The 20,444-nt window shown below is 43.6% G+C and overlaps 1 protein-coding gene across 7 annotated transcripts in view; it reads right to left on the bottom strand.

The window, feature by feature from the left end:
* Positions 1-227: 227 nt before the first annotated feature.
* SGCD (sarcoglycan delta) overlaps positions 228-20,444 on the bottom strand; it is a 310,429-nt gene continuing 290,212 nt past the window's right edge. For all 7 annotated transcript variants that reach the window (XM_063168909.1, XM_063168911.1, XM_063168908.1 and 4 more), the window contains 2 exons: positions 10,567-10,690; positions 228-8,874 (listed from right to left, as the gene is read on the bottom strand). In XM_063168909.1, coding sequence (XP_063024979.1) covers positions 8,701-8,874; positions 10,567-10,690 — 298 coding nt within the window. In that variant the 3' untranslated portion in view covers positions 228-8,700. The remainder of the gene's footprint in view (positions 8,875-10,566; positions 10,691-20,444) is intronic.

Below are 20,444 nucleotides of genomic sequence, written 5' to 3'. Positions count from 1 at the left end.
ACCAGATTCTCTTCTCCAGAAAGGTTGAGAAAATCTACAATTATAAGAAAGACTCAACTTTCCCCAAAGACAAAAACCCTTTGTTTTGTTGATTACAGGTTTTCTTCCCACAGCAATTCACAGAAATTCTCATTCCACCTTCTACAGCATTTTTGGCACAAATACGCCCATATTCTTGCTCCTGTGAAACATCACTACAGTTATCAACAAAAAAACCCCAACATCTCTTTCCTTCTTAACAATCATTATTTTATTAATATATTTTACAAGATTGCAGTTGAAATCATTTAAATACAAACTTTTTTTTTTATACAGAAAGTGTAATAAAGTTAAAATAGTTCCTTGTGTAATTCATAGCATTATTGCAATGCTTACAAAATTTTGCATAGAGTGTGCAAGGATTGATGTTATTTGATACAAAAAAGCTTTATATTTTCCCACACAACCACACACATACATAAATTAAAAAGAAAAAAAAAAGCCAAACAAATCTGAATTTCGTCATGAGAACTGTGATAAGACTTTAAATTCATTTTGTCCTGTTTACACGACCAAGGTCATTGGTGGTTGTCAGAGTAGAGGTCAGACAAGGTGTTTTCCCATCACAGATGAAAACTGCTGTAGCACAGGGGTCATGCCTTTTATGCTGCTGCTGCAGATGAACAAGGTGTCCTTTGTCTCTCACTGAATGTCTTGCTGTTGGCTCTACAAGTATGGAGCATTTTTGGGTGAATATTGACAGCTCTATTGGCATTTGCTCGCAGGGAAACAAATCCAAATACGGGGTGGGAAAAAAATAAACAAAGCCACAAGGAAAATCCAGACCCAGCAGGTCAGTCCCTCCCCTGCTCCCAAACCAGCACAGAGGCTCAGGGAAAGCTCTGGCCTAGGCAGGAATCCAGGTGTGGATGGTGTCCCCTCAGCCCTTCTCTGACACACACAGGGGACACTGATGGCTCAGATCTGCCCTTTCTGAGGTTTCTGCCACACTGACTCTGCAGGATTTGCTCATCTTCACTCGCTCTGATAACCCACAAAAAGGGATGAGACAGTGAATTCCTCCAGCAGCGCCTGCCCTCAGGAGCTGCTGCTCTCAAGGTGGCCAAAGGCTTGTGAGAACAGCACCCAAAAATGAACAGCATCATTTATCCACTCAGGATGCAGGTACACATCATCTGTACCATCTGCAGAACCACTAAAACTGCCAAAACGTCTCCATTATCCATCACAGAGTGCACAGGGCCAGGGAAGGACCCAGCTGAAGACAAAACCATCAGGCTGTGCTTGGTGTGGGAGGTCACTCCCTGCTCTAAGGGAGCCACCCTGGAGAGATCCAGCCCTGGTGTGGAGCTGGTGGGCTCTGCAGCTAAGGGAGTGTGGGAGAAGCTCTAACAGAAACATTGATTTCAGCTACAATCCAAGCTTCAGCAGAAATAGCACCACCCACAAATAATTGCTCTCTTGCTCTCCAGTGTGAGCCTGCCTCAAGATGTTTCAAGGACTCCATTATGAGGAAATTTTTAAGAGACCAAAGGACATACATTGCTTTAGGAAGAGAAAATGCATTTAGCAGGAAAGGTTTCAGAGGGCTCTATCTCCTATCAGTGGTTAAGCCTTTGAATGGGGGAAAAATGTAAGAGAACAATGCAATTTAAAATTCCCGTTACATGCAAAGATGCACATGACTTGTGCTTTGCAATGGGCCTGTTCCTATAACGACAAATATGCTGGAAATGGTAAAACTTTCCATTTGGGTAGGACCCCATGAGAGGCTCCAAAGAGTCCTTTTTAATCTCAGAAGTCTGTTTAGCTAAAGCTGCATGTTTTTATCTGAAGCATTTGGTGGCACAATGTAAATGTAACATTTTCACAGAAATTTCTCCTGATATTTTCCCTTCCTGGTGGAAAGCTTCAACCAACTAAATGAGGCAAACATACAATTACATATCATTTCACAGTGGATTTACCCCTCCTGTTCTTTAATCCCTGCTAAAAGCTAACAAAAGCCCAATCCATGGAGATCAGCTGCCTCAAAGGAAACCTGACTTCCTCCATCACTCCATTTGGTAGCACAAAATCCCAGCCACCACAGGGCTTCCAGCTGCAGGAAGGTGAGACATGTCCTGGGAGAGACACTGGTGCTAACTTTGCTGCAGGAATGACACTTGTAGCAAATTAATTTTTTAAGGGACTTGCACCTCTAGTTTAAAGTGATTTGGATGGAAAATCTCAGTGGGGCACTCTGATTGTATTTCCTTCTTCGTTTCAGATAAAAATCCTGCAGCTTTAAATATCCATCTTTTGCTGTGTTCTTTATACCGTGCGTCGCTTTTCACAAGGGCACAATACAATTCAAGTGGCAGGACAAGAGAGGCTGAAATGATAAAGCCTCAGGGCTGGATGTGCATAACCAGGGGCCTCTCAACCACAGCAGACTTAAAAGCTTTCTAAATACAAGCTATTCACTGTAATTTCCATCCAAGCCCCAAGCCACTGTGGTTATTGTGGATGGAAACAACACCCCAGCAATCTTGAACAGCCCGAGCTCTAAGTGGTTTCAGTGACAGTAATTCCACTGAGCTCCATGAAAAGATCAAGCATAATTGCCACCATATTTAGTAAAATGGATGTTATTAATTTAAAGTATAATAGTGCAAAGGGACAGAGACGTTGACTGCATTACTGTGATTAGGGTGATGTCTCTCCCCATTTCTTCCCCTTCCCTCCTACCTGCCTTGTTTAATTCACTCCACTCTTGCTTGAATAACCTCAGCACCACGTCAGTGTTTAACCCTGCTCCACTCACAGCCATAAACTTGGCTACATCAGCTGTGAACACACAGCAACTGCCAGGCAGAATTTACCTGGAAGTCCCCAATTTTATGGTCATGCCACTGCTACACGCAGGATTTGGGTTTTGGGGGCTGCTGGATTTGGGAGCAGGATGCCAGCTACCAAACATCACACAGGAATTTCAGAGCTGAGGAAAAAAAAAGGTTAAAATGGGGAAAAGGGAGCAGTTGCCAGGATCACGTTCCTGAGCAGCCAGGGCAATAAAAAGGCTGATATTTTCACATTCCAAAAGCACCAAAGCAGTGCTTGGCAAAGCTTGGCAGGAACACGCCCTGTGCTTGCTGGGGTGAATTCTGGATGATGACATTTCAGAATTTAAAATGTCAGCCATAAAAAAGAGCACAGCCTCTAACTTTTTTTCCTTTTTTCTTTTATCTTCCTTTTTTTTACTGTAGTTACTTCTAAAATGAAATCATTGCAGCAGTTACTCTTCTCCACAAAGCAGCCACTGGAGCTCCTGCCCTGCTAATGCTCAGGTGAACAGCTGGCACCATTTGCTCAGTTTATTTATACTTCCAGCCCAGGATGCTCTCTTTAAGCTTTCTGGGCTATTTCTCCACATTTCAGATTTCAGGTAACCTTGCCCTCTGCACACATTTCAAGATTTTTAACATTATCTCCTCCTCTCCCTGCTAACCAAGTTAGAGCCTTCCTGCCACTTTATTCACTCAAATGCAGCCTTATGATACACCTGCATTTCTCCTACCCAGTTCAGAAAAAGCACCATTAAAGTTAATGCATTTCAGGCATGAGGGCAACCAGAGAGGGATGAACTTCTTGAAGTCTTTGGTCTTTGTCTCACTCTGTTTTGCAATGTGAAACTTAAAGCCATAAGAAAAAAACAAAGAAAATTGGCTTTTGTTGTAAACAAGTCTATATGAGAGTGTGTGTGTGTATTGTGTGCATGTGTGAGCATCTTATGACAACAAAATGAATTTTCACTAGGTTGTGATGTGAGCTAGCCTTCCCAAGTTCCACAGGAATCTCTCTTTAACCTTGGGGGAGTTTCTAGGGAGGGGTTTTTATTTAGCCATCATTTTGCTATACCATATACTGCAGGCTGTATTTTTAGGCTTATGCCTTCAAAGTTTGTTTGTGCAACGTGATATTTATCATAAGAGAAGAAAAAAACCCCACAACCCTTCCAAAACACAGCTTTTAGACATCACATGACTGAGGTAACCAAACACAAATCACTCCTGCACATACTCAGTCTTCTAAAAATGAATACTTAGGAGAGGCTTTATAAATATTGTAGTAGTTACTGGCTTCCCCTTTTGATGACTTCCTTTACTGTTAACATTTCTTTGTACTGTTTAACTATGGGGTAATGTGCTTCAAAATGAATAAAAAACCCAAACAAACCAAGAAACCCCACAAAGAAATGTGGAGAATGGGTGTGTAGCAAATATCAGGACCTCTGCTTTTGCTAATGGCAAATCTTTTTGCTTTAGGAGAACCAGGTACGACAGGAGGCTCACACACTACATATGGATAAGGTTCCTGTCACAGGTGAGCACTGACTGTCATTCTCTGACCCTTTCCTAAAGTGCCACATTGACAGCAAACTGGATGAGTCCTGCAGCCCTACAAAGAGCCAGCACACATAAAATGCATTTATGACCCTGCATGGCTGCCCCAGCTGCACTGACACGGTGGCACAGCCCCTCGGTGAACATTTGGTGGGGTTTTGGTGCTCACAGCTGCAGTGCAGGCTCTGGTTCAGTGCTCCCACTGCCCTCAGCTCCCAGCTCAGGCCACGGACTCATCACCATCTCCCACTGAGCTCAGCAGACACAAACCAAACTCCATTTGAGATCAACCCCACCTCCCACATAACAAATGCTCCACTGAACTGAACTTCAGGCCCAATTCACAAAGACACACACAACCCTTTGTTTGTCTCTGGCATTTCATCAGTGGTAGGTAGAGCACGTGGATGAAATTCCACAGTCAGGGAAGCTCTGGATTTAATGGATTCAGGGAAAAGCAGCCCACACAGCTACTGTGAGGGATTTCTGGGCAAGGCAGGAGGAGAAGGGACTCTCCTGCACTTGCCTTGTCCAACAGGAGAGTCCCTTCACAACAAACTGTGGAGTGTGAGATGGCTGGAAGTGTTAGCGGGCAGCTTTTTAAACAAAATGCCTGATTTTTCCCATGGGATCTGAGACACAGTCCTGTTTGCTCTGCTTTCATTGAATCCTAGAATGGTTTGGGATGAAAGGGACCTTAAATCATCCTGTTCCAGCCCCTTGCCATGGGCAGGGACACCTTCCACTAGACCAGACTCCAACAAGCCCCTGCCAGGGATGGGATGGGGCATCCACAGCTTCTCTGGGCAGCCTGTGCCAGGGCCTCACCACCCTCACAGCAAAGAGTTTCTTCCTAATCTTTAACCCAACCCTGCTTGCTGTCAGTTTGAAGCAATTCTTCCATGGCTGCTACTCCCTGCCCTTGTAAAAAGTCCCTCTCCAGCTCTCCTGGAGCCCCTTTAGGCCCTGGAGGGGCTCTGAGGTGTCCCTGGAGCCTTCTCTTCTCCAGGTGAGCAGCCCCAGCACTCCCAGAGGGGCTCCAGCCCTCAGAGCACCTTTGTGGTCCCCAGTGTGTCCCCATCCTGCTGATGCTGGGACCCCCAGAGCTGCACACAGGACTGCAGTGGGGTCTCACATGGGCTCAGAATCCCCTCCCTCGACTGCTTTTGATGCAGCCCAGGACAGGACTGGCTTTTTGGGCTGTGAGTGCACTTCAGGTCATGTTGAGCTTCTCCTCAATCAACAACCCAAGTCTTTCTCCCCAGGAACATTCCTGACCCATTCTCTGCCCAGCCTGTGTTTATGTTTGCCACTTGCTGACCAGCTCAGGCAGCATCACCCAAACCCCTGCCTTAAAACTCAGGTGGTGTTCAAATTATCTAAAAGTCCCTACAGGGGTTCATTCTTTCTAGAAACAATTCCTCACATTTCAACACAACACATAATTTTATGCTTTTTAAGATGGAAACATGGTTAAAATATATTGAAACAAGAATTTCTTTCAGTAGACATAATTAAGGTACCTGTTGTTCACCTCAGAGAAGCGTCTGCAGTGATGGCTCAGATGTTAAGGTCATTTCCTAGCAGCTCCCCAGCAGAAATTCACACCAAGATATGAATGTCCTTAGCAGTTTCATGGCTGCTGTGACATGAGAAGGTGATAACCTCATCCAAGAGCCCAGCTGGGAAAAGCAGCTACTCAAAATTAATTTGTTGGGATGGAAATTGGGAGCAGCCAGAGGGTGGCACAGGGATGAGGACTGAGCCACTGCTGTGTCTGGAGCAGAGCACAGAAATCAGGATGGGGCACCCCTGGTGGGCTCAGCCCTGCCTTCCTCACCCCCCTGAGCACTCCCAGGGCTGGGAAGTTAATCTGATTCATAGACAGGAACTCTTCCTGCAGCACACGTCTTCAAACTGCTCACACAGGATTTGGTTATGGATTGGGCCATGCTTGCTATGAGGTTTGTGATCAGTATTCAATGAAACAAGGAAAAACAAAATCTACAGTAAATGTAGGACTATGAGTGGGACTTCAGCCATGGCCCCAGAGGTAACATACACAGTATTTTGCTATATTTAACATGGTAAGAAAAAAAAAAGTCTGTAACATTCTAGGTGCCCCTACAGTCTTAATGTATTTCATCAATATCTGTTTTAAGCTGCACAACCAGTTCCCAAGACACCCTCCTGTCCCTCCCCCCAAATAAACTAGATTTAATAACAAGATAAATATGATGTGCTTCTCCTTGCTGAGTGCATTGACTTAAGGCATAGGCACAATTCCCCTCTTTGAACAGAGATGGTACATCCTGTGTCCCAATACAATTGTTACCCTGGGTGACCCTTTGCATTCAAATGTTGACTCAAGACATAATAATAACAGGAATAATTCATTAACAAATAGTTTGAATTCGTTAATTTATCAGAAAGCATTATTGAAATAAAAGGAAAGAATTCAATCCTCTTTCAGGAATAAATGTTTTTGGGAGTGCTGCTTTGTTGGGCAGCAACACATCCAATCTAAACTCCATAGAAATCTTCTCTGAGTCCAATCAGTTTTGGATTAAGCCAGAATTGTTAATTAAAAAATAAAAAAAAAAAAAAAAAATCAAACCCTGGTACTCTCGAGACCACAAGAAAATACATGAAAAGCTGTAAAAAAAGGGAATTGGCTAAATTATTTCTAAAGATTTCTGTCAGCTATGTTTTATCTTGAAAATCACTTGAAGAATACCAGCTTTGGTTAGATATCACTAGGGATGGGCACAGATCTGTCTTATTTGCACATGAGGTAATATTTCAAAAGCATCTCAGTGGCTCAGAAACCTTGCTGTCCTCGTGAGATTTGTTGTCACTTGGAAACTTTTGCCTTAATTGGTATATTTGGTTTTTTTAAAAGATTTTTTACATACATGTGGATGAAATTATGGGTCAGATTTCAATAATCTGGGCTCTTATCATTATTTTCCAAACCTTTAAAAGTGGAAGTAATGTTACCAGATCAGATTTTTGTGTTTTATCCTGCCCATGACTCCCAGACTTTAAAATAAGGAAAAAATGCAACCATGATAAGATTCAACCACAGAGTTTTGGGGACTCAAATTCTAGAGGAACCAGCATCCAAAGCCCTTCCTTTCAATAATGTGGCTTTGTCACAATCTGTATAAATCCTTAAAAAAAGTCTTTCATTGTCAGCATCTCTGATAATTGCAGTTTCCACCCAATCTAAGTGATCTTGGACTGTAGATCTTGAAAAGAAAGATGACAAAAATTCTGGTGTAGCATCTACATTATTCACTTAATTTTATGATTTTCTCAGTTTCTAGTTAATTTTCTCTGTTTCTACAGATACTTAGGCAATGTCCAAATCTTAAATCTTCACACCTTCACAGCAAATGTGTTCAAAATTGAAGGTGTCAATGGGGAGTTTGTAGGGTGATCCAGGACACCTGTTAGCAAAAGAGGTTCAATTTTTTTCTACTTATTCCAACTTTCACAATTTTGTTCCTTCCAACAACTAAGTACAACACCAGTTTTGCCAGCACAGAGATGATTTTAGGTTAATGTTGGACCTGATGCGTCACACCTGAATAGCACAAAGCATCCTTGGCCATGCACAGGCAAGTTTTGAAACCCTTCAGAAAATCACATTTATTATTTCAGCAAGAAGGTCTGGACGTTCCTGCTGGCCAAGTGCATCCATCTCTCCCAACAGGGAGCCATGCTTCAGGTAATAATTAAAGAGTAATTTAACACCAGGTATCTTGGATCACTGTAGGTGATCAGCACAGCACATCTGGCTGTTTTGTTGTTTTTAGAACTATTCCTTTTTCATGCCACTGATTTAATGGCACAAAAATAATCAGAGATGCTTCTCTTCCCTTTGGATGGTGGTGGCTCTGCATTGGTTCCAGGGTCTTGCCCAGCCAGCAATCCCACTGCTCTGAGAACATGATCAAAAACGAGGGGTGATCATTGCGCTGTCTTAATACAGAAGGGTCCAGGGGAGCATCAGATCCAATTCAGCAGATTGTACCAGTAAATTTCGGTGTGGGAAAGAGAAATGCTACACAAATGTAACAGGGTCACCCTGGGATTCCTTGTACTGAAACATCATTTTACACAGAGGATATATATATATATATATCTTATATATATTTTTTATATATATATATTCACACACACGCGCGCGCACACACAAAAAAAGTCTTTGATAGGCTTTCTGTGTTCTAGTAAAAATAGTTGGCAGCTGGATCTGTGAGACCAGAACTGGCTTTTGTGCTGCCTGTGATGCCCATGTGCACAGTGTCCCTCAAAGGCAGACGCTCGTGTTTATCTGGCAGGTGGAGCTGCTGCCTGCCTGTGACAGGAACAGCCGCCCATTGGGACACACACAGAGCTCGTAGATTTTTTGCCTGGACCCTGCAGAAGAGGAAGATCCTTGAGGCAAGTTAGGTAGTTTGATTTTTGCAGAATTCAACGTTATCTGGAGTCAAATGCGGAGAGAGAGAGGGAAAAAGAAAAAAAAAAGAGAGAGAATTAGCGGGGAGCTGGTATTTCTGATTTAAAGAAAGAGCTGTTATTTGTGATTTCTGTGTTTAAAGAAGCTTCCTCCAGACGGCTCAGCTGCTGCAAAAACTGGGTAGGGAAGTGTTTTAGGATGGGAAAGTCTGATACAAATCTGGGTGGGCACATTATCTGCCTTTACCACGACCTCCAGTCTGTTTCTGCTGATGTTCCCACTGTGTTTTCTTGGCTTTTGGCTTCCTGGGACACCACCAGAATCCAATCCCAGGTCTGGATGGACCCAAGCAGAGGCACCCCACTGTCAGATGGAGATCCTGGATGGTTCACACTCACCCATCCACCCTGCTCCTCCACCAGGATCTCTGTCACTGTGATCCCATTGCCAGTTACACTTGCAGGCTCCCAGCACTGACTTTTATGTATATTTTATGTATATTTTATGCATATTTTATGTATATTTTATGCATATGTGTAACACTTTTGTGTACATTAAAAATAACTCAAATGCTCTAACAGTCCTAAATCCCTCCTTACAAAACAACATAAGGCAAACAACATGTGGCAGCTCTCAGACATGTGGCAGCTGCAGGGGAGTGCTCTGGCATCAGCCAGAATACAGTAAAATAACCCGAACCCCAGAATAATAAAGGGTGACTGAGAATATCAGCAATGACAGTAAGAATCTCCCAGTTTAGTATCCACCCATCTCATGTCCTGAAAGACAGAAGTCAATTTATGCATTTAAAAGCATCTGAGTATTTCACAACTGCTTGAAGTTGTGAAATGCTTTGGATTTCTATCTCAGTGTATTAAGTTGAGTTTTTTATTCTGGTATTTTTCAGAGGCTTTTCCTTAGCACCCATGGTCTAGGTTTGGACTGTCTTAAAATGCCAATATTTAGAAATAACAGAAACTACAATTAAAAAGTCTTTCTGTTTTTTAGCCCTGACACTAAGATAGGTAAATCTTATGTGAGAGCCCTCTTGCCTGGAGGTTTGTGTTCCATGGGCAGCTCCTCCTGACAAGGATCTCAGTGGTTTCTCCACTGAGCTCCTCAGCCTCATCCTTTGGTGTCTTCCATCACTGTGGCAGGAGGAGGGGATGAGAAAACATCAAATCCATGTGCCCACATGATTTTGTGACACCAGAAGAGGCTTAACTCAACACCTACTTTACTTTTGCTCCCTGTTATCAGCTTTAATTGTTCTCTCTTCCCCTTTGGAAGTCTCTCCAGTGCAACAACCTGTGTCTCCTAATGTTCCCTTTCGTTCCAGAATGAAACATCAGCCACAAAAGCTTTTCAGATCAATACCAGTGAATTAAGCTCTTCTTATAGAATAATATATGATAAAAGATTTAATTATGCTGGCCAAGTAAATCTTGTTTTCAAGTGACAAGGAAACAAAGAATTTAGGAGCGGTGTGCATTTTACAGCTGCATAAATCTGCTGGAACAACAGATGCTATTATCCATGCACTTTAAAAATAATGAATCAGCCTTTGCCACAGAGTGAGCCTGATTTGCACGGGATGTGTTCAATCAGGGTGAGCAGGAATGAGGTCAGGAGAGCCCCCTGTGCCCAGGCGTGCACACACAGCGGCCTGGTGGCACACAGCTCTGCAGGGGACCCTTGGCTTGGCTTTGCACTCACCTCTCCATCTTTGGATTCCAGCCTGAGCTCTGTCCTGCACGTGGCCTTCAGGCTGCCGGCCTCGGCGTTGATCTCGATGCCCTTGGGAGCCTCCATCACCAGCGCGCGCGTGGGCGACTCCAGCCTGCAACACGGGGGGAAAAACATCCTGATCACATCTCTGTGCTGCAACACAGGGGGGGAAAAACATCCTGATCACATCCCTGTGCTGCAACACAGGGGGGGAAAAACATCCTGATCACATCTCTGTGCTGCAACACAGGGGGGGAAAAACATCCTGATCAGATCCCTGTGCTGCAACACAGGGGGGGAAAAACATCCTGATCAGATCCCTGTGCTGCAACACAGGGGGAAAAACATCCTGATCACATCCCTGTGCTGCAACACAGGGGGGGAAAAACATCCTGATCAGATCCCTGTGCTGCAACACAGGGGGGGAAAAACATCCTGATCACATCCCTGTGCTGCAACACAGGGGGAAAACAGATCCTGATCACATCCCTGTGCTGCAACACAGGGGGAAAACAGATCCTGATCACATCCCTGTGCTACACCTGTGCTGCACCACCCTGCAACACACAGGGGAAAACATCCTGATCACATCCCTGTGCTGCAACACAGGGGGGGGAAATAGATCCTGATCACATCCCTGTGCTGCACCACCCTGCCCCAGCCTGCAACACAGGGGGGGGAAAACATCCTGATCAGATCGCTATGCTGCAACACATGAGGGGTGAAAGAGATCCTGATCACATCCCTGTGCTGCAACACATGGGGGCGGAAACAGATCCTGATCACATCCCTGTGCTGCACCTGTGCTGCACCACCCTGCAACACACAGGGGAAAACAGATCCTGATCACATCCCTCTCCTGCACCACCCTGCAACACACAGGGGACACAGCCTGTGGGATCCTGCTCAGGCTGTGCTGCACCACCCTGCAACACACAGTGCTCACACAGCCCATGGGCTCCATGCTCCTGCTCAGGCTGTTGTGCTGCACCTCAGACCCTGCTGATGTGCAGGTTCTCACCTGCTTCCAGAGGAAAAAGGTTCATGCATGGTAAAACACACCACAAATCTGATCTGCTCACATTCCATGCCAGCTTTGCTATGCTGGGCCAAGAGAAAAGGGGCAATGAAGCCACCCCCAAGGTCAGCTGGCTCCTGTTTCTGGTTCTGCTTTCTCACTAATCAGTGCTAATGGGATACCAGCAAAGCTGAGCACCTGCACAGAGGGTGCAAGTATTTCTCTTCCTCACGCCCCTGTTCAAACAGGAATGAATTAGTTCTCCTGACTTCCTACAACATGAGGTTTGGAAGAGTTTAAAGATACAAGGAAATAAATGAAAGCAATCAGGCTGAAGACCCCAAAATTTGTGGTCTCCAGTCCTAGGCTCACATCACACCAGGCCTGACCATGCGTTCTGCAGAGCTTCAGCCCCTCCTAAATGTGGATACACTGCAGAGGCCTCTGACAGCCCTTTAACACAGCCCTGTTACAGCCCTTTACCTTCAAGGTTAATGCTGTAAAGTGCAGAAGCACAAAGTTCAGTCTTCCTTGTTCATCATCCATTTTCAGTTCTTCTATTATACTTGTCTCTTTCTTATTTACAATACAGTCTCTTATGACTCTCTGTATTGCAAATGGTTATTAAAAAACAACTCTCCCTCTTTGGGAATATCCTCTCAGTGGATTTCATCCTCATTTATTTACTGCAGGGTCACAAGATCCAGGTTGTGGTGTCCTCAGGTGAGGCAGGAGGGAGGGCTGGAGCAGGAGCTGCTCTGCTTTGCCATTTGGGGCTGGCAGCACTGACCAAAGCTGGGCAGGGGCAGCCCAGCACCACCCCCAGCTCCCCATGGCAGCTCTCAGGGTTTGCCTGCATCAGCTCTTTCTCTGCTTTCCATACATATAATCATTTGTGCATGTAAGTGTGCTCTTAAATGGACTCCTGCTGGTACTGAGACAGCATTACGGGGGACTGAGGGAATTCAGCTGTATTTATTGCAGCCAACAGCTCAATAAAGCACAGGCACAGCTCCCTCTGTGTGGCACTTTTCAAGTTACGACTTTCCCTCTTTTCAGTGTCTTCATATTGCTGATTTTTGAACACCTTTCCCTCAAGACCCCAAACTTATCCATAATTTCCTGGCTGACTTAACTAAATCTAAATTTCAGGGAGCAACTGAGGCATATGCACCTAAGGAATGAGTGTGGTCTCATGGTTAGCAGCCTCTGCACAACCCTTCTGAGCTGCCTTTTGTTTTCTGCAGAGAAGCCACATTTTATGTAAACTTCTTCTGATTCCTTCCACTGTTATCATGCCTCAACTAGTTTCTGTGTGAAGAACCTAAGGTTAAGGCTGCTGTAAATAACTTTTTTTTCCCGACTGAATTGCAGCTTGCATGGAGGACAAAAAGCTGTCTGACCCATGTTTTCCCTGGAGATTTCTGCCCAGGGATTCAGCACACTCTCACCCTTGGTGTACCTCACAGGCTGGTGTTTGCTCTAAAAAACAAAGCACCCTCTGCTTGCCCTAAGCCCCAGGATCTGTGCTGCAGGGTCTGGCACACATCCCTTCTGCTCCACACGCAGGATCCTCATGAGGAGCAGCAGAGAGCTTGGGCCAGTTACATCTTAAATCATGGAGCTAAATTCACCAGAGGATGTGTCCAATTCCAGAGGATGTGTCCAAACCCCAAGACAGCTGAGGTAATCTGAGGATAAAATAATTCCTAAGTACACGGCCTGGTGACTCTCCAGCATCTCAGTGATTCTCCAATTTCTTTGATGTCCTGGCTGTCTCAATTTATTTGTTCATCTGTTAATCTTTTAGCTCTTCTATCCACTGAGAAATAAATCTCCTAGGTACAAAACAGTGCTCAGACAGCACAGTGCAAACACACTCCTTTGCAGCAGCCTCTGTGCAGGAGCAGCCTCCCTGTCCCAGGCCTTCACTGGAGAGAGGAGAGCTGGGAAAGCTGTGGAAGAAGGGGGAGGATCAATAGAGGAGCTTCTTGCACATCTTTCCCTGTGCACACAGGTCCCCTGAACAGCCATCTGACCTGAAATTCAAGCTTTGAATAAACCACCAGTGATCTGGAGTGTCCTCGACAACACTGCCCCAAAGTTTTATTCTCTTTCGCATGTAACAAAGTGATGGAGTTATTCTCCCTCCTCCACATGAAGAAGTGGAGTAACAGCATCTTGCAAACACTGTTGAAAGCCATGTCGTTTTTGGATGCATTCTAATCCATGCAGAGCTTCTTTCCTCATGGAGGCACAAAGGACCCTCTGAACAGCCCATGGTGTGACGTGGGACAAGGACACCACAACAGCCAGGGCTCTGCTGCTGCTCCATCACCCTCCTCACTGACCCCATCCCACAGCCTCAGACAGCTGCAGTCCTGATTCACACTGATTCAACCAAACCCAACCCTTTAACGCTGAAAATAAAGCCCAGGGATCTGTTTAGAACCTTAAAACTACAGAAATGTTTGAAAATACCAGGACAGCAAAGTGCAGCTCTTTCAATCATGAACACCTTGGTCTGCAGCCCACATGGCTTTGTGCTTGTGCTGTGGTTGGGAGCCTGACTCTTCTCTCTCCTCCAATTTCCATATTGCTGTAAATCCATCTTTTTGGGACTCGTGTACCAGTTTATGCTACTGTAAAGGAGGACAGGAAGTTCTTAAAAATTGTTTCCTTGGTATTTAAGGGGCATATGTTTGTAAGGGATTTTGTTTGATTATTTTCTGATATCCTGAATGAATTCCTGAGCCACCTGACCATAAACCAGGAGCTGCAAAATCTATGCAAAGCCAGAGAAAGCAGCTGAGGAGTTTATGCTCTGGGGGTTTGAGCAATGTTTACCGAACACTTTCATTTGAAGCAGGCATTTAAGAGACGCTCTGCTTTTAAACCTAATTCTGCCTTGCAGAGCAGAACCAATTTGGAGACTAATAATGAAAGAGAATGATTTAGAGATGAACAGATAATTTATTCAAAATCAACATTTGTTTTCCAGTGTGATACTCCAGAGCTTTTAGTGGGATTCCCATCTCCTGGTAAGGTGTAAGCCTGTACTTAGAGCAGTAGGCTGGAAAGGTGGCTGCATGAATATAGATTGTTTCATTATTTGCTCCTGCTCTTGAATTTTCCATCCCAGCAATTGGCACATAAGCCCTTTTTATTGACCATGGGTGCTGCTTATTTTTGCTCAAGTATTTGCAGGCTGGATTTTGACCTCTCTCCCAGAGCTGGGCAAGAAGGGTAAATGCAATGCTGTGCACAGTTACAGCTTGCTGAATTCAGCACCGAGATAAGCCACTGCCATGAAATTGCTTGTCCCACCTGCAGTCTCCTGGGAGGTGGATGAAGAGACATTCTCCTGTATGGGTGACTCCCCACAACTTGGGAGCTATTCCTCTGGATCCCAAGGTTTCATATAAGTCCAAAATTTTTTTTTTAAAAAAGACACAAGTAACAGGATTTTCAGAACTATCCAAGTTCCCAAGTTCCACTTATTACAATGGGTGTTAGCTACTTTTGAAAATCCCATTGAGCACCTAAATGCCATAACAAATCTGACCCTTAATCTCAGTTCTTAGTTCTGCAACAGAGGTAACAGCACTTCCCAACTCCATGGGGAGGATGGGAAGATAAATATATTAGCAGTTGTGAAGCCTTTATATACTGCAATAACTGAGGCCAGGGAAGTCACCATGGCCAGGGATAAATGTCTGGCACGTGGATAACTGATCCTGCTCAAGCTGCTCTGCTGGCCTTGTATCTTCATCAAAAACAGTGTTAGTCCTGTTCCTCCCCCTGAGCACTCTCAGCTCCAGCTCACCACCCTGAATGGACAGTGCCAAATGTGCCTCTAAAGCCCTTCTACTCCATCCTACACCAATGCACCTCCTGTTTTAAAGAGAAGTGATGGCATGTGGGCACCTCACTGTGAACCCCTGGAAATCTACGGGAATTCTGTGCTCCTGAAAACCAACATGGGGAAAAAATAATTCAGTGTCATCCCTGCTTTGCTTTGGGAACTTTAGGAGTAATTTAAAGGAAATCAGCCCATGAGTTTGTGTTGTGGTTCCAGAGAAAGGCATTCACTTGGAAAGATCATTAATTACCTAGATTTTTAGTTTTCATTGCCTTCACCATAAACAGTCACATTAATCACCTCAGCACCATGGCATCTATTTCCTTCTTGTCCCTCCCCTCACCCCCTCCAGGACAATGCAGCATTTTCCTTACTCTTATGAACAGCCTTTTGAATTCTGGGAAAAAAGGAAGGTAGTAAAGATGTGCAGGCAGTATCACCTGAAGTTGGAGGCTGCTGATGTGCTTCCAATACAGTGGGCATAACTCTGTTAAAAAGTTAATTTTAATGTAAATAGTTCAGGGGGGAAATTTGCCGAGGTCCAGCACTGATGCAAACATGATTTGCAATCTGTGCCTTGCACCAAAGGCTACAGCAGAGGAGAGGGATGATCCTCAACATGGGAAAGGAGCTCCTGTGAGCTGAGGACCTTCTGCTGCCACTTTATAATTGTTCTCATTTCTTTCTTATTCTTATTTTTTCTTTTTTTTCCCTTTTTAACTAGGAATGGCCTCAAGCTTCAGAATTCCTTGTGCCCACAAGGGGCTTTTTCTGTGTGGGACACAAACGCTGCTTGCAGTATGGAAATGGGAAGAGAGGTTCATGCACAGGAGGTGAGGAGCATATGATGCAGCAGTGTGGTAACAGGAGCTAATTTAATTTTGCTCAGAAACCTCTGGACTGAGAATAGAGCATGTATTACTGCAGCTGTAGCCCATTACCTCTAATGACTCTAATTATTTTTTATGGTATCCATCTGACCAGCCATAAGATTCACGTTGAGCATAAAATTAGCCAATGTTAGTGCCGTGCCTGCTTCTATCTCATACAACTGGTAAATTATTTCAGCAAGTAAACATGGAGCTCCATCAATTTGCTGGTAATGAACCAGCTTCTTCAGCTGAAATTTGTTTTCAATTTTAACTCCCTTGTTTCAATGAAATCAATGGGATCACCCATTCCCAGTGACTTACACTTCTGACTTCATTATTTGTGTGTTATCTCATATATGTCAACTCTTAAACAAAACACAATGCTTGTCTCCCTATTAACAGGAAGTTAATTAAGTTTTACTGAATTGCAAAGAAGCCATGCTTAGTTTCTATTTTTAGAATGCCTAGAAGTGTTTTTTTATTATTTTAAATTGTCTTTACTTGTATTGGAACAGAAGAATGTTTAGAAGGAGGAACAACAGGTTGAGCCTTGACTAACCTGGCGAAAACCTCAACTGAAAATAAGTTCAAGCAAAGTTTTGTCTCTGCCCTGGGCTCTCCCCTTCATCGCTAGAATTCCTTCCCACTGGTATTGTCATTTCATGGCAAAAACATAGGCTGAAAAATGGCAAGATCAGTGAGTCTAATATAAAGCAGGAAAGATAAAAAAAGGGAGCTGGCCTTGGTACATCAGACCAGAGGTTAAAATCCAAAGAATTTTAAATGCACGTCTTTTCCTGAGACACCATGATTTTGACAAAATATGACCTAAGTGCACAATACAAAAGCAGCAAGCACTCTGAGAGCTTACAGAAGAGATCATCACTAATAAGAAAATATGTATCCCTGTTATTTATTGCCTAGCATTGACATAAATCTTGTTTTCAATTACATGCTAATGAAGCACACCAATTACTGTTTGAATAGGGACATCTGATTACAGTCTCAATCAACAGAAATAAATCTTGCTTATGGAACGTTTCCAGGGTATTTTCTTTAGAAACATTAATTAGAGAAGTAAACAAGGATATATTATTATCATGTCATCCAATTGTAAATCCTGCCTATCACTGTAAATACTGGTTAGTCTGACAGTGTGCATCACCACAGTTTCCAGTGTTTATGCTGCAAATCTAATGAGTGACAATTCCAGTGCAGCTATAATGTGAAAGAGATTGTTATGGCTTCGGGTCCAAAACCTTATGCAATTTATAATGTAATACACTGAACAGTAAATGAAAATTATTTTATCTATCTCCACAAACCACAGGTAATTCCCAAGCAAAACCCACCTAAATCTGTCAGAGACCTGACAAGTGCAGAGGTCTAATGATGCTTTATTGGAAATTACAGTTTTCTAATTGAGTTAGAGACAAGTCTGGTTCAAATGGCAGGGGGTGCAACAAATTTTCTCATCTGTGTTTGGGCAACACAGATGCTGAAGAGATTCTGTACAAAGCTGAGTCAAGAGAAAGATAAAAAGGAGTTGAAAATTACCATTGTTCCAACTTTGTAAGCTTCACTGTTTCCTTGGAGAGGAAACCTTGTGTTTACAACTTTTCTTTCTTCTTTTTTTAAATAAAGCTCTTACAGCTTCGAGGAATGCTTCATCATCAGCACTGTAATAAATCTGCTGCTGGTTTTGGTAACTTCATCTCAGAGCCCAATGGACCAGTTTATGTATTTTTCACCCAGTTTGAGTTATGGGTCCTGTGTTTAGTGAACTTTTCCTGAAGAGAGCTGATGCTAAAACAATATTCTTCTGACCATGTAATGGACATATCTTATTATTATCTCTTCAGAGACCACAACTCTGTGAAAAGAGCTAACTAAAGCAGTGAAACCATCACAGAGGAGGGCAAAGCCAGCATCAGGGAGATGCTCAGCTAAATTAAAAGAAGATTTGAGAAGATCCAGACAAATGAGGAGTTTGTAGGGAGGGTATTGTCTTGCAGCACCAAGCAGGTGAGAACCAGCTTTCCTTCTCCCTCCAAAAAAATTGCCATTCCTCAGCAAGAGGAGAGGTTTGAACATATGGTTCCTCCCACCACACTGCAAATCCCCTGCTGCAGTCTTCCAGTACACTTTGCACTAGCTGAGGCTGATTCAGAGCACTAAAAAGCAGCAAAACTAGGAAAACATGGAGCAGTCAAAATACAACTGTAAATTCCTTGTGATTGCCTTCCATGCTACAGCACAGGAATTGCTGAAGGCAAGGTAATTATGTAAAGTTGTCTTAAATGTCTTAGGGTAGTTTTGGTTTTTGTTTTACATTTAAAGTAATTTCTGGAATAGCTTAGCAGAAGCCAAATATAGTATTTAGAAGACAAAACCTGAGATCAAGCAGATGATATCAAATTAATCTAGGGAGAAAAATGACTGCGTAATACTACTGAGATCTAGTTTCATTATGAACTGGAGAAGTGGTGAAGGGCAGAGATTGTCTAAGAAAAAAAGTGCAAGATTAATGTTCAATGAAGTGGAGGTATGGTTGAGAAAATTAAAATCATCTGGATAATTAAAAAATTCTGTTGCTTATAAATCAAGGAGGGAAATTATCATAGAAATTGGGAGATAGTTGAACACGATGTGTGGTAAATACAGATGTGGTTTAAAAAGATGATGTGTTTAAGCAGACAGAGAAGGGATTCAGAGATGTAAAAATAATTATTCTGATTTTAAGTGTAGAGATGACTGCAACATCCCTCTCCTCACCTGGGCTGGTCCAGCTTCCAGCCTTCACTGACAAGCTGGGACAGCCAGAGCCATCCATGTGCTGAGTGGTGGGAACAGCCAGAACTGAGACAGAAAATGACATTATCACAAGAAAGCTGAGCTCTGACCAAAGCACAACGCTGCTGATGCCACTGGCTGGCACCTAAGAGCCAATAATTATTTTTATTACAAATACCTGACCACAGCTCCTTGAACATTTACATAGACCAGATCAAAACTGCTCAAATAACAGTCTGGAAATTTCTTCCTGTCTGATCTGTGTGGGGTAACCAGGGGGTTTGGCACTGCAGTATGACTGTGCTTCTGATCCCACTGCCCACAGCCTCCCAAACCAGAGCTACACATCCTCATCCACTACCTAAACCACCCATTTATTTTGCTTATTATGTAACTTCTTGCAATAAATTAAAACAAATGGAAAGAAAATAAATTCCTCCTCCTGTTGGCTGCACTAACGACCAGGCTCATTTCACACACGGAGAGAAATAATTACTTTTCATGTTACCATAATTGCCTAAACCACAAATGCATTTTTTAAGAAACAAAGGTTGGGCTGGTGTAAGTTTCTAATTACAGGTTGAAAGCTTCTAATTAAAAGGCATAAATTGGAAGGAACCCTTTCAAGCAGCATTGCAGAAGAAGCTGCTAAGATTGGGTATTAGCTTGATGCACTGTCACCGTGCCAGGGGGGAGAAAAAGAAACAGAAATCAAATGTTGTGGCTCTTCCCTGGGGCCACTGACACTTTGCTACCCAGTGTCTCACCAAGTGCTGCCCCAGGGACACAGAGGAGATGAACACATCACAGAGGAGGCTGCAGGGCCACGTTTCACAGCAACCCTGAGCCACTGGCACAGGGATAGTGATGCTGAACCAGAGGGAGCAATTCAGGCTTCAATCAGCTTTTTCCTGAAGTTTATACAGGCTGCTGGATGGTGGCAGGAGGACAAAACCATCTGAGTTAGGCTAAAATGATAAAACACCATGGAAATATGGCTACTTGAGTGAGGTAAAATGTGCTGGATGAACGATTTGTATTTGTGAATTACACAGTACATAGTGCTCAGATTTGGGGTGGCTGTCCTGTGCAGTCAGCAGCTGGATGAAATTGGGCCCAATCTCTGCCACTTTCATGATTTGCTCTTCTGCTTTCCTCTGAAAGAAGACAGCATGATGCAAATGCTTTATCTTATTCTCCTGTTTTTCAGAGTGTTGAAAAATCCTGCAGGGCAGACCAGCACGCCATCCCTGCCAGAGAAATTGCTTTCCTGTGATAACCCACACTCCAATGAGAGGATTACTGGCAGGGGTGCAGCACT

This window comes from Melospiza melodia, chromosome 14 (genome assembly GCF_035770615.1).
Source record: "Melospiza melodia melodia isolate bMelMel2 chromosome 14, bMelMel2.pri, whole genome shotgun sequence".
NCBI classification, from domain to species: domain Eukaryota; kingdom Metazoa; phylum Chordata; class Aves; order Passeriformes; family Passerellidae; genus Melospiza; species Melospiza melodia.
Note: the sequence above shows the minus strand (reverse complement) of the source record. Positions and strands in the feature narration are given on the sequence as shown.